The 14,888-nt window shown below is 40.0% G+C and overlaps 1 protein-coding gene across 1 annotated transcript in view; it reads right to left on the minus strand.

The window, feature by feature from the left end:
• The window catches only part of CSMD1 (CUB and Sushi multiple domains 1), a gene marked incomplete at both ends in the record, with an annotated part of 1,592,168 nt that overhangs the window by 458,992 nt on the left and 1,118,288 nt on the right, over positions 1–14,888 (minus strand). Inside the window, one exon of the mRNA XM_080710482.1 lies at positions 10,852–10,939. Within this exon, the coding sequence (XP_080566608.1) occupies positions 10,852–10,939 (88 nt within the window). The remainder of the gene's footprint in view (positions 1–10,851; positions 10,940–14,888) is intronic.

Below are 14,888 nucleotides of genomic sequence, written 5' to 3' on the forward strand. Positions count from 1 at the left end.
GCAAAACCAGGGGATTGCCAATTTTGCTTCTCCAAACTCTTCATCTGTTACCACATTAGTGGCCCCTCTGTTCCTGGGAGAAATCTCCAAGGATGAGCAACATGGAAGCGCCAGCCAGGCAGGAGGCAAACCATAGCTGAGCAAAGACTGAACTCGGAAGGTAGAGCAGGAGGATGGGACTCTGGAGGGACCAGTGGTCATGCTAAGCAGCGCTCCATTGGGACAGGTGTAGTGCTGTGTACAGCAGGGCTGTGGTCCAATAAAGGCAGCCAGGAAGTCAGCAGCAGCACTGGGGAGGTAAAGGAGAAGGGGCTGGGGAGCAGAATGAACGCTGGAGGTGCAGAGGCCTCTGGAGTGCCTCTGAGTGCAGTATCATCATCGGTGGGATATAGTACAGTTCTGAAGGATAGATTTTAGGGTTAGAAAACCTCCCTAAGCCAAGCATGAGAAGGAAGGATTGGGGAGGGAATGTGGAAATTGGAGAAGAGCTAAGTGATTGATGTGGGCATGTATGACTCTACCATCTTGTACCCCATTAAGATGTGTGACTGCAATGCACCAATAAAAGATAAATAATTTAAAAAAAAGAAATAATATGCACCAGGGAATTGGGGAAGGGCTAAGTAAGAGATGTATGCATGTCTGCCTCTATCATCTTGTACCCCATTAAAAGGTGTATGTCTACAATGCATCAATAAAATTAAAATATAATTTAAAAAATAATATATATAAAATATACAGCTACTGATTATGGTGGCACATACCTATAATCCCAATAGTCGGGAGGCTGGGAAAAGAGGATTATAAATTCAAAGCCTCAGAAACACTGAAAAACTCTCGCTAATCAAAACCCTTTTTCAAAACAAACAAACAAATAGAAAAAGGGCTAGAGGTGTAATTCAAAGGTAGAATATCCTAGGTTCAATCCTCAGTATAAAAACTGAATTATAGCCCTTGTCAAGGTGCAGCCTCGTCATTAGAATATGCCATCTGTCTCCGTGGATAGTGAAAGCTAGCACATAGCCTGTGTGGGGAGCATGGCTTGCAATGTGGGCCTGACTGTGCATCTCACTGCCTCCTGGCCGCTCAGTAGCCGAGTCTGAGAAGTCCATCCCTACACATCTCTCTTGGTTCGGCTTAGTATCTGTGAACAAATTACCTTCATTATCTTTGTTACACACCATCAAGAGCAACAGAGGCTCAAGGCCAGCAAGATCCGGTTTCAAATCCTAACTCTAACCCTGATTAGATCAGTCTGCAACATGGAAGTGTCAGCCAGGCAGGAGGCAAACTATAGCTGAGCAAGGACTGAACTTGGAAGGTAAAGCAGGAGGGTGGAACTCTGGAGGGGCCAGTGGCCACAGGACTGCTGTGTGAGCTTTCTGAATTTCAATAGTTCTACTAATCAAAGTGGAGATTGTGAGTCTGCCTGCACACTGTATATATCTTCTCCCCAGCATGGGATAGTGGACAGTAGATACCAGCATCCATTAATATGCTCCCCAACCTTATCCTAACTTCTTCACACACTGGCATCTGGATTTTCCCATCACTAAAAGTGATAACTAGTCAGTTCTAACGAATATATTTTGTCTTTTAGGCAGTAGTTTATGATGATGAATATTGTCAGAAGGCTGTCCTCAAAGTGACTTGAAATCAAATACAATAGCTTTGTCTTTTCAGCTTCATTTACATTGAAAAATGTATAGATAATCCTGAAATTAATATTAGTATAGCCTATGGAAAATGATTCCCAAGAAACAACATAAATAAAATCAGATGAGGAATATTCTATCAACTTAATAAGCTGAGCTCTTTTCAAACAAAATAGCCCTAAATTACATATAATTACAGTGCTAACTGCAAATGAATCCATCTACTCATCTTGACCATGTCGGTCATTAGTTTGGATTATGTTAGTCATTAGTTTTGATTATAAAAATTTAGAAAGAAGTAAATTGTCTTTCATTAAAAATGCCTCAGAAACACTAAGTAATTAAGAATATCCTCTCTCTGCATTATACATCAACACTGGCCATAGACATATCTGCTAGATGGATATACATGGCATTTCACATGAGAGTCATATGGCAGCTTTTCATGACTGTGGTCAACCAGTTTGTATGTGAGCACGCCTGAGTCCTACTGTCCCATGGGGCTCATGGGCATAGTCAATAAAATTAATAGAGTAATTATGCATAGAATGCCCATGATCACTACACAGTTTCCAACTTCAGGTATATATAACATTGAATTTAATTTTGCTACATTCAATTGTAGTTACAATGTAACACATATCTAAAGAGTTTTTTTTTCTTTTTTCCTATTATCTTTATCCTCATCACTCCAACAAAGGAATCACTTTGCACACCTCATGCATCTCTTCATGGTGTGACTCACTGGTCCCCAGAGAGGGACACATTCAGAGAGCGTGTGAACTCAAAACTACTTTGTAATAATATTAAGATGTCACACACACACACACACACACACACACACACATGCATGCACACACACACATGTGTGCCTTGGCATGATTTTGCCTTTTTCAACAAAGGAATACTGTGTACCATTGAGACACACAGCAAAGGTACTGTGCCTGGCAGAGAGGACAGGCGGCTAGGCTGTGTCCTGAGCTGAGAATTTTAGTTTAGTTCAACACCTGAATACACCACATGGCTGCATCATACCAACGTCTGAGGGAGGTCTGGGAATTACACGTGCAATTGCTGACTGGTGAGCAAGGCTTGCTTTCCCCCCAATTTTTGTTTGAAAGAATGACTGGCAAACTCTCGTTGCTAATATTTGCATATTTTCAGGCCTTTTCCTAAAATCAAAAGTGAATGAATCTTTTACTTCAAAGAAAATAACAGGCAAAATTTGTAGCCAATGACAGAACTGAAGTTGTCTAATAAAAATAAGATTATTTGAAAATGTCGTCTGCTACAACGTTCTTGACATTTCTCCAATGTTTTAAGATGTTTTCCATGAAACATTTTGTAATACTAAGAAGTGTGATTTCAAAGTAAATATGTGTGTGTGTGTGTGTGTGTGTGTGTGTGTGTGTGTATGATAGGGAGGAATATTTAATAACATCAAATGTATTAATTGAACAAAAATACATAGCAAGCTCAAAATGTATGGACATATTAGTAGAACTTCAAAATCCATGAAGCAAAAACTGATGCAGCTGTAATGAGAACAGTACAAATCCACAATTAAAGTACAAGTTTTGATATATTTTGCTCAATAGCAGAGACCCTGTTTCAAAACAAAGATAAAAAATAAAGTGGATGGAGGTATAGCTTGGAGGTAGAATATCCCTAGGTGCAATTCCTAGCCCTAAGCAAAAAGAGAGAGAGAGAGAGAGAGAGAGAGAGAGAGAGAGAGAGAGAGAGAGAAGGAAGAAGGAAGAAGGAAGAAGGAAGAAGGAAGAAGGAAGAAGGAAGAAGGAAGAAGGAAGAAGGAAGAAGGAAGAGGAGGAGGAGGAGGAGGAAGAGGAGGAGGAGGAGGAGAGGGAGTGAGGGAGGGAGGGAGGGAAGAAAAAAAGGAAGGAAGGAAGGAAGGAAGGAAGGAAGGAAGGAAGGAAGACAGGAAGGCAGGCAGGCAGGCAGGCAGGCAGACAGAGGGGCCATTGGGGGTGATTAACATCAGAGAAAGTCATCAGGGTAGTATCCTTGACTGAATCCTGGTGGCTTTATAAGAGGGATAAAGGCCCAGGAGGCTCACATAGCAGGCCAGCTGCCTGTTACTTTAAAATTCTGCTGATACAAATGGGACTATGAATATCTTTTTTAAGAAGTCAGTGGGTCTATGTATTTTTTGAGGGTCTGGGGATGGAACTCAGGGACATTCGCCTTCCAAGCTATACCCCATGTCCTATTTTTTATTCTTCATTTTGAAACAGGGTCTCACTGAGTTGCAGAGGGCCTCACTAAGTGGCTGAGGCTGTCACGAACCGCGATCCTCCAGACTAAGCCTCCCAAATGCTGGGATTACAAGCAGGCACCACCACTTCCAGCTCAAGTCTTTGTATTTCTATTGTGCTACTGGACAGAAAATCAAGTAATGACACCCACTTCAATAGAGCCACAGAGGCTTCGTCATCGCTGAAGAGGATTTGTAAGGACTGCCAATGCCAGCAAAGTTTCACTGGACCACATCCCTCTTCCCTCTCCAGTGATGCCACCACCTCCTTTCTGTTTTGAGCCCACTGTGATAGCCTTAATTCTCTGCACCTATTTGTTTGATCCCCTCTCAAAAGTGGGGAGATTATCAGAAGAAGAGACTCAATTCTTGCTCCTGTTACTCATTGCACTTTTAGCTGACTCCTCTTACTGTTGCATCTTGTAAGGTGCCAAAGGTTAACTTCTTGAACTAATTGGAAAAAAAACACAAAAAACAAAAACAGGCACATGTTTAACAGTAAGAGCACTATATAATCACAACTAATCCATACTGTAGCACCTGGACAGGAGTCTCCAGTTCTTCATGATTCTAATCAAATGACCCAGACATTTTCTCAATAAATTGCACAGGCTGTCATTATCATTTGAAGGAGACCCGAAGAGTGTAACTGTTGAGATAATGCTACATGTGTATCTAAAAGTGTCAATTTGAATCTCAAAGACATGTATGGGGAGGGAGAGGACGAGAGTGGGGCACAGAAGACAATCTTCAAGAGTTGGGGGTATGGACACAGAGCCTCATCTTAAGCAGCGAGTAGCCCCCACACCAGAATCCTGTGTGCTCTCCAAAGACAGGACCATGGCAGCATCCCGTCTGGATCAAGGAAGCCAGTATTTCATGTTCCATACTTACTCTACTAATTACAAGAGTCCTACTAATTAACTCTCTCTCTCTCTCTCTTTCTCTCTCTCTCTTTCTCTCTCTCTTTCTCTCTCTCTCTCATTCTCAGCTAGATATTACCTTATCATACTTAAAGTCTTTCTCAACCTAAACATATCCTCTACCTAATCTGACTCCTATACACATCACCCCAGCTCCTCCCCCATCACCCAACCCTCAACATTGGAAAAACACTGCTGACCTGCCAATACCTCTAAACTCCTAATACTAAGATTGAACTAAACATAATACTCACAAGTGATGGGTAGAAATCAGAAAAACAGGTCTGAGAACGCTGAAAATACGAGAACCAGGAATAAAGAAGAGACAACAGAAATCACGAATCCTAACCTACATGAGATGCAAGAAGAGGAGTTCAGAATCTTTTTTTTTTTTTTTTTTTTTTTGGTACTGGGGTTCCTGGAAGCCCTTCTATCTACGGGCTACTGTCCCAGACCTATTTTTACATTTTTATTTGGAAACAGGGTCTCCTAAGCCAGTGCACGCGGCTAGCTTCGAACCCGCGAGATCCTCCTTTCTCTGCCTCCCAAGCGCGGGGATTACAAGCGTGCGCCACCACGCCCGGCGGAGTTCAGAATCTTGATTTACAATATGATGAAAGGTTTTAAAACAAGTCTACAGAAAATGAAAGAGGAAACTGAAACACAAAGAAAGAATCAGAAAGAGGTTTGGAATGAAAGAGTCAATAAATGAAATTAAGACCACAATAGAAAGAAATTCTGGAAGATTACATGAAATGGAAAGTAGAATATCACTGTTAGAAGACAGTTCATTTAAAACCAAAAACATAGTCAAAAGTATACAGAAGTCAGTACAGCAACAAAACCTAAGCATCCAGCAACTATGGGACAATATGAAGCTTCCTAACCTACAGATAAAAGGCATTGAAGAAGGTATAGAATTACAGACCAAGAGCATCCATAATCTCTTCAAAGAAATAATTTCAGAGAATTTTCCAAACATGGAAAGAGATTTGGATCTTCATGTTCAGGAGACATTCAGAACACCACTAAGACAAGATCAAAGAAGAACATCCCCATGTCATATAATAATCAAATGACCAACAGAGACATCAAGGAAAGAATCTTAAAAGCAGTGAGAACAAAAGGACGAGTAACATATAGAGGCAAAACAATAAGAATCACTCCAGACTACACATCCCAGGTCATGAATGCCAGGAGAGAATGGTATGATGTGATCCAGACTCTGGAAGAAAACAACTTCCAACCAAACCTGCTATATCCAGCAAAACTATTCTTCAACATTAATGGAGAAACAAAAGTGTTTCAGGATAAGCAGAACCTCAAAAAATTCATGAATTCTAAGCCAACGCTAGAGAAAATACTTAAAGAAATAAACCATAAAGAAGAAAAAAGATGCAGACTACAGAACCAGAGAAGAGATGAAGTTGATCAGCAAGGCATCAAAATATGAAGAAATAATACTATATCCAACAGAAGATAGAACACAAAATGACAGGAAATAAACAACACATTTCAATAATATCACTGAATGTTAAAGGACTTAACTCTCCAATCAAAAGGCATAGACTGGCAATTTGGATTAAAAAATATAATCCAAATATATTTTGTTTGCAAGAAACACACCTTACAGCAAAAGACATTCACAAACTGAAAGTGAAAGGATGGAAAAAGATATATCATGCCCATGGGGACCAAAAACAGGCAGGAGTAGCAACACTGATATCCAACAAAACAGACTTTAAGCTAAAACACATCAGAAGAGACAAAGAAGGTCACTTCCTTTTTATTAAAAGGAATAATCCACCAAGAAGATATAATGATAGTAAATGTTTATGCCCTGAATGTGGGTGCAGCCACATTTGTAAAACAAACCCTCTTGGACATAAGATCTCAAATAGACCCAAATACAGTAATAATGGGAGACTTCAATACAGCTCTCACGCCACTAGATAGACCTTCAAGGCAAAAGATGAGTAAAGACTCTGTAGGACTGATGAAAACTATAAACCAAATGGACTTAATAGACATATACAGAATATTTGAACAAGGAAAAACAGAATACACATTCTTCTCAGCAGCCCATGGCACCTTCTCCAAAATAGATCACATTCTGAGGCACAAAGAAAGCACCAGCAAAATAAAAAAAAAATGTAATATAATTCCCTGCATCTTTTCAGACCATAATGGAATGAAAGTAGAAATCAACAACAGGAAACCCCAAATAAACTATTTAAATACATGGAGATTGAATGATACACTCTTGAACAAAGAGTGGGTAAGAGTGGAAATTAGGGGAGAAATAAAGAAATTTATGGAATTAAATTAAAACAGAGAAACAACTTACCAGAATCTATGGGACACTTTGAAGGCAATGTTGAGAGGAAAGTTCATAGCATTGAGTGCCCACATGAAAAGAACAGAAAGCCACCAGCAAACAACCTAATGACACAACTCAAAGGCCTAGAAAGACTGCAACAGTCTAATCCCAAGCCAGCAGAAGGCAAGAAATGATTAAAATCAGAGCAGAAATAAATGAGATAGAGAACAAAACAAAAAACAATTCAAAGAATTAACAAAACAAAAAGCTGGTTCTTTGAGAAGATTAATAGGATTGACAAAGCCCTGGACAACTTAAACAAAAGAAAGAGAGAATCAACTCAAATTATTAAAATCAGAAATGAAAAAGGAGACATCACCACAGACATAGGGGAAATTCAAAGGATTATTAGAAACTATTTTGAGAATTTATATTTCAACAGACTGGAAAACATGGAAGAAATCTATAGATTTCTAAGTACATATAACCTATCTAAATGGAACCAAGAGGACATAGCAAGCCAAAGTAACCAATAGCAAACAAAGAAATAGAAACAGTAATCAAAATTCTGTCAACAAAGAAAAGGCCAGGCCCCTATGGGCTCCCAGCTGAATTCTACAAAAATTTCAGTGAAGAACTAATACCAATACTTCACAACTTGTTCCGGGAAATTGAAAGAGATGGAATTCTCCCTAATTCCTTCTATGAGGCCAGTATCACATGAATCCCCAAACCAAATAAAGATACTTCAAGAAAGGAAAATTACAGACCAATATCCTTAATTAACATAGAGGCAAAAATTCTAACCAAAATTCTAGCTATACGCATTCAAAACCATATTAAGAGAATTGTACACCATTACCAAGTTGGTTTCATCCCAGAAGAGCAAGGCTAGTTCAACATACACAAATCAATACATGTTATTCACCACATAAATAGAACTGATCATTTCAAAAACCACATGATCATTTCAATAGATGCTGAAAAAGCATTTGACAAAATCCAACACCCATTTATGTTAAAAACACTGCAGAAAATTGGCATAGAAGGAACATATTTCAACATTATTAAGGCTATATACAATAAACCCCAAGCCAAAATCATATGAAATGGAGAAAAACTGAATGAATTTGCTTTAAATTCAGGCACAAGACAAGGATGCCCATTATCACCTCTCCTTTTCAATATAGTCCTTGAGACTCTTGCCACAGCAATAAGACAAGAGAAGGAAATCAAAGGAATTCAAATAGGAAGAGAGGAGCTAAAACTATCCTTATTTGCAGATGATATGATTCTTTATCTAGAAGATCTAATGAACTCAACCAAAAGACTTCTAGAGCTGATTAACCAATTCAGCAAAGTTGCAGGATACAAAATCAACCTAAAGAAATCAGTTGCTTTTCTTTATGCCGACAATGAATCCACAATGAAAGAAATAAAGAAAACAATTCCATTCACTATCACCTCAAAACCAATAAAATACTCAGGAATAAATCTAACCAAAGATGTCAAAGACCTCTACAAATAAAACTATAAAACATTAAAGAAAGAAATTGAAGAAGACCTTGAAAGATGAAAAGATCTCCCTTGCTCATGGATAGGCAGAATTAATATCATCAAAATGGCCATTCTGCCAAAAGTGATCTATAGATTCAATGTAATCCCCATTAAAATACCAGCAACATTTCTCATAGACCTGGAAAAATCAGTTATGGATTTTTTATGGAGGAAGAAAAGACCCAGAATAGCCAAAGCAATTCTCAGCAACAAGAACCAGGCAGGAGGCATCACAATCCTGGACTTCAAATTATACTATAGAGCAATAGTAGTAAAAAAAAAAAAAAAAAAAAAAAAAAAAAAAAAAAAAAAAAAACAGCATGATATTGGCACAATAATAGGCAGACTGACCAGTGGAACAAATAGAAGATACAGAAACAAACCCACATACCTATAGTCAACTGATCTTTGACAAAGGGGCCAAACTCATACGCTGGAGAAAAGATAGCCTTTTCAACAAATGGTGCTGGGAGAACTGGCTATCCATTTATAGAAAGTTGGATCTGAATCCTTACTTCTCACCATGCACAGGAATCAACTCAAGATGGATCAAAGACTTAGAAATTAGACCAGAGACTGTGAAGTTACTAGAGAAAGGCACAGGATCTACACTCCAACATATAGGTGCAGGGAGTAACTTTCTCAACAAGACTTCCAAAGCGCAGGAAATTAAAGCAAGAATTAATAAGTGGGATCTCTTCAAACTAAAAAGTTTCTTCTCATCAAAGGAAATCATCAAGAACCTAAAGAGGAAGCCTACAGAATGGGAGAAGATCTTGCTAATATCCAGAATATACAAAGAGCTCAAAGACTCTACACTAGCAAAACAAACAATCCAATCAAGAAATGGGCAACTGAAATGAATAGACATTTCACAAAAGAAGAGCTACAAATGGCCAATAGATACATGAAAAGATGTTCAACATCACTAGCCATCAGGGAGATGCAAATCAAAACTACACTGAGATTCCATCTAACCCTAATCAGAGTGGCAAACATTAAGAAATCAAAGAACAATTGCTGGCGAGGATGTGGGGAAAGGGGAACTCTTTTACACTGTTGGTGAGAGTGCAAAGTAGTTCAGCCCCTATGGAGATCGGTATAAAGATTCCTTAGAAAACTGGGAATAGATCCACCATTTGATCTGGCTATACCACTCCTGGGTATCTTTCCAAAGGGGTCAAAATCAGAGAACTACGTTAACATATGCATACCCATGTTCATAGCAGCACAGTTTGTAATAACCAAAATATGGAACCAACCTAGATCTCCATCAACAGATGAATGGATTGCAAAATTATGGGAATTACACACAATGGAATTCTATTCAGTTATAAAGAAAAATATTAGCATTTTCAAGAAGATGGAAGGAACTGGAGAACATTATGTTAAGTGAGATTAGTCACGCACAGAAAGAGAAAGGACATGTTTTCTCTAATATGCCCAAGCTAGGGAGCAGTGGTAATACCAGAGGGACTCCAGATGATGGAGGAGAAATCTCAGCAAAGCTTGAACGGAAGGATAGAAGAGGAAGAAAGCTGAGGTTGTTCAATGGAGGAGCTACATACGAATATGTGTAATAGTATAAATACAGCATGGTTAACCTGGACACTCTCTATTGGGGGGGAGGGAAAGGGAGGGGGAAGGGTATGAAGCACAATGTAAATGTACACCACTCTCAATAGGTTCCACTTATAAAAAATAAAAATTAAATTAAAAAAATAAAAAATAAAAAAGAGTTGGGGATATGTATGTTTCTATCACTCTATTCCCCCAGAAGTTCATGAAGTGGTATAATATCGAGGCCTATATTAATTTTACTCTGTTAAGTTTTGGAATACTAAAGCATTAAAATATCAAATAGTAACGGATTAAAGCAGAAAAAAATAGCTCTGAAGATAAGTATAATTTCATACATGTAGAGTTCTAATCCTGAGGCACATAGATCAAGGGTATGGAATTTTCAGCACAACACACTTCAGAGTAGGCCAAGTAATAGGGCTATGTAATAACTGAGAAGCTGTACATTTAAACTAAAAGGACAAGAGAGTTTAGCAAAAGTGACAAATAATATTGTGCGTATTAGAGAATGCTCTCACCCCAAACCTTTGCTTTATCTTTTACCTGAAGTCAGAGCCTGCTCTTCTCCCGTTTTCTGGAATCCCAGGGTCTGGACACATGTCGGAGACCAGTGCAACACCTCCTTGGCTCACTAGGACCGAGAGAAACAGTGTTAGGATGCAACACAGCAATTGAGGAAACACACAGGAAGTAAATGCAGTGTGTGGCTCCCCTAAAAAGTAAGAGACTTAGCCACCTCGGAATAAACCTTCATTCTTACTCCTGAAAATAAAAGGCTTCTTTGCCAATGACAGGATGAAAACATCCTTTGGTCTTACTCTGTTCTCTACTGAAGATATCAAAATTCAATAGAAACTTCTGTGCTCATGACCGTCACCCTATGTCAGGTCACAGCAATTATCATGAAGGGAAAAATCACATCAGGTAAAAGTATCTGTATGCGTAAGAAAAAAGCCTTCCTTCATCCCCACAGATCACAATGCAGATAGCAATTATCTATTAAGATCTATACAGGAGATAGTTTAAATAGAACCTCGCACTATGTTTTGAACACTGAACGCACTTCTCGGTGAACCAAAAAGGGAGATGGTCTATTTGTGCAAAGGTGATGGTTTGCTCCCAGGAAGAGCTGGTTTTTCTGAAGTGATTTGAGCATCAGAGAACAGTTTCTAAAGGATAATTTGCATAGCAGAGAGTGCCTGCCACTCCAGCATCCATCCTGTCCCGTGGAATCTGTCCCATCCCACCCACACAAGTCCTCTCTTTCCAGAAAGTTGCTTAACAGGGCCTGTGACCCAATTCAGTTTAATTTAATGCAAGAGGGCAGCGTCTGTACCAGTACTTCTAAGAGATATCCCTTGTGCTAACAGCAACTATTTTCCCCTTACCCTGGACCTCATGGTGCCTGGATTTCAGAAGATGAACTGTGGTGCCATGACTGGAGTCCAAGAATGGAAGCAACAACATTAGAGGACTGGGAGAATATCCTGGAAACCTGGACACTGTGTCACCCATGAGGCCAGAGTCAATCACGATGCCTACCCTGACGCTGGTCATGTAGTCGACGACCGCTATGATTACCTTAGTGCAGACCCATTTTAATACCTGGGTCTATTATTTGTAGACACACACACACACACACACACACACACACACACACACAAATTCAAGGAGCTCAGTAAATTCCACATAAATGTAGTAAACATAAAGAAGTATCTAAAGACCTATCATATTTGAGTTGGAAGACAAGGAGAGACTTTTGAAACAGGAAGAAAAAACAGACAAATCCCACACTAAGGATTCCTAATAAGACTATAAGCAGATTTCTCAGCAGCAGCATTGCAGGCCTAAAGGTTACAGGATGACATATTTAAGGGCTGAAATAAAAGCACTGACAACTGGGACTTTTACACCTAAAAACTATCCATCCACAATGAGGGAGATTTGAAGATTTTTACAGCAAAAATAAAGATGATGGAGTTCACTCCCTATAGACCTGCTCTGCAAGGAATCCTAAAGGAATTCTTTCGTACTTAAACCACAGCAGTAACTGGAAGGCAAATGAAAAGTAAAATTGTGTCCAATAAAGGTAAAAACATAAAAAATATTTAAAGATTGGTATTAGAGTAATTTTCATCATCAATTCCTCTTTTTACTTTGTGTAGTATCCAAAATTAAGTGCATGAAATAGTTGCAAATCTATGGCAGTAGAAACATAACGTATAGGGATGCAATTCACAGCATCAGTTACGTACAGCGGAGGGCAAAGCTGTGAGGATAAAATGCCCTTACAGCATTGAAGTTAAGTTGGTATCAACTGATTGTAGGTAAGTATGTACAGTTTGTATGGTACCTGAAAAGAGAACATGTAAAACACTCATTAAGCACGCTTGTAACCCCCGTGCTTGGGAGGCGGAGACAGGAGGATCACGCAGGTTCAAAACCAGCCGCGCTGGCTTAAGAGACCCTGTTTCCAAAAATAAAAAAGTATAAAATAGGACTGAAGTGTAGCCCGGAGGTAGAAGGGCTTCCAGGATCCCCAGCACCACCAAAATAAATAAATAAATAAATAAATAAATAAATAAATAAATAAATGACTCATAATGTGTCACCACAAAGGAACAACTGAACCCAAATGCGAGTAACACAGGAAGGAAGGACTCGACCAGGAAACAGGATGCACACCACAGGTGCTAAGAGCAGGTGTCTTCTGACTTTATATAAATTTGCGTTCAACTTTCTTTGCAGGAATAACTCCCCCCCCTCCCCTGGTTTCACACTGGAGCTAAAACCCCAGAACCTCAAGGTGTAACCATATTCTCAGATTGGCTCTTTACAGTGATAATTACATTTAAGTTCCATCATTTAAGATGAGCCAGTATCCAATAAGACTGGTGAAGACATTAGGACCTGAGCACACGGGAAAAGCCCCCTATCGACTCAGAAAGAGCCATCGCAGTGCAGGAAAGGAGGCAGGAGGAAGCCGGCCCTGTGGGATCCCAGACTCGCTGCCTCCAGCAATGCAAGAGGTAAGCAACTCTTGCCTAACCTGCGCAGTTCACTGCAGTGCTAAGGTGGCCCAGCCGAGAGGCAGAGGGCAGGGTGGATCAAACAATAAATAATGAAGCACAGGATCAAAGCATCCAGCAGAGATGCACTTGAGATGTGCGGGCACAGAAGGGGTAGAATTGGAAAGGCGAGCCACAGGGAGGATGGCAGCTGAGCTGCCAGGGTGGTGAAGAACGGGTTCCAGTGACTTCTTGGAGGGAACAGAGTTTCTGCCGTGTGTGGGGAAACTTTTCAGAAGTTAGATTATGGCTCCAGAAGCCTAACAATGTGAATGTATTTAATGCCACAGAACTCTATTTGCAATGGCTGAAACAAGTAAAATGTATATTTTATATACCTTTCCTCTCTTTCTTTCTTCCTCTCCTCATACACATACACATAGTTATAAACAGAGATACAGCCAGACATACATAGATGTGATACAGACATACAGATATAAATGTAGATATGGGCATATTGATAAAGATATATACCAGCCAAGCATGGTGGTGCACACTCGTAATCCCAGCATTCAGGAGACTGAGACAGGAGGACCATGGTTTGCAGACACCCTCAGCTACTTAGTGAGGCCCTTTGCGACTCAGTTTCAAAATAAAGAATAAAAGATAGGGCTGGGGGTGTTGCTCGGAGGTAGAAGGCCCCTGGATTCCATATCCAGTACCTCAAAATATAAGATATATACCTAAAGGTACATATGTAGGTATAGACATAGATAAATGTACCCCTGTCTTATGGTTCTGTTTTTTCTTCCACTCTGTGTTTTTAGAGTTCTGAATCATATCCTTAGGTTTAATATGTAAGCAGTAGTGGTCACTCCTTGCCTCTCTAAACTTGATCTCCTAGATATATTTAGATGTAGATATTTCCAACCCCAATGCAGAATGTGACATCCACCATAATTTCCTTTCATCCCTCCTCAGTGAGACAGCACTCAAGGTTGGCAGAGGGGAGGGCCTGCTCAGGCACTCTCCCGAGGTTCTGCGTGTACAGAGGCTCCTTCCACTCTACTGCAGAACTCACACCGGTCGAAATCCCAGGCTCAAGTCTGCCAACAAGGTCTCCTTATATTACTTCATTTTTTTTTCCACGTGGAAGAGTAGCAGAAAGGAATGCGGGAACTGGAGGAGCTCATTCAAGTTAGACTAACACAGTCTGGATTCTTTTAAGGATCAGGTGAAAATGCCTGTTACTGAGGGAAAGGTGCTTAGCGGGGCTGACGAGAGCACAGAGGACTGTGAACAGAGGGGATAACAAATGGTGATGAGCAGTTACAGGTAAAATGTGGTGCAGGGAGGGGAAGCTAATGTGAGAAGGTGACAAGGCAAGCCTGGTGACAAACAGGGCAAGCAATGAGCTCAGGACACCCCAGCACAGAGTCCATCTCGCCTGAGTAACTGCAGCCTGAGACTCAGGAACCGGGGAGAGAGAGGGTCGTGCCCATGCAGGATCCCCATCACTGCAGACACAGTCGCAAGAGAAGAAGTACTGTTTGCTTCTAATTTTGTTGAGTT

This window comes from Muscardinus avellanarius (genome assembly GCF_963383645.1).
Source record: "Muscardinus avellanarius genome assembly, chromosome: 14".
Lineage (NCBI taxonomy): Eukaryota > Metazoa > Chordata > Mammalia > Rodentia > Gliridae > Muscardinus > Muscardinus avellanarius.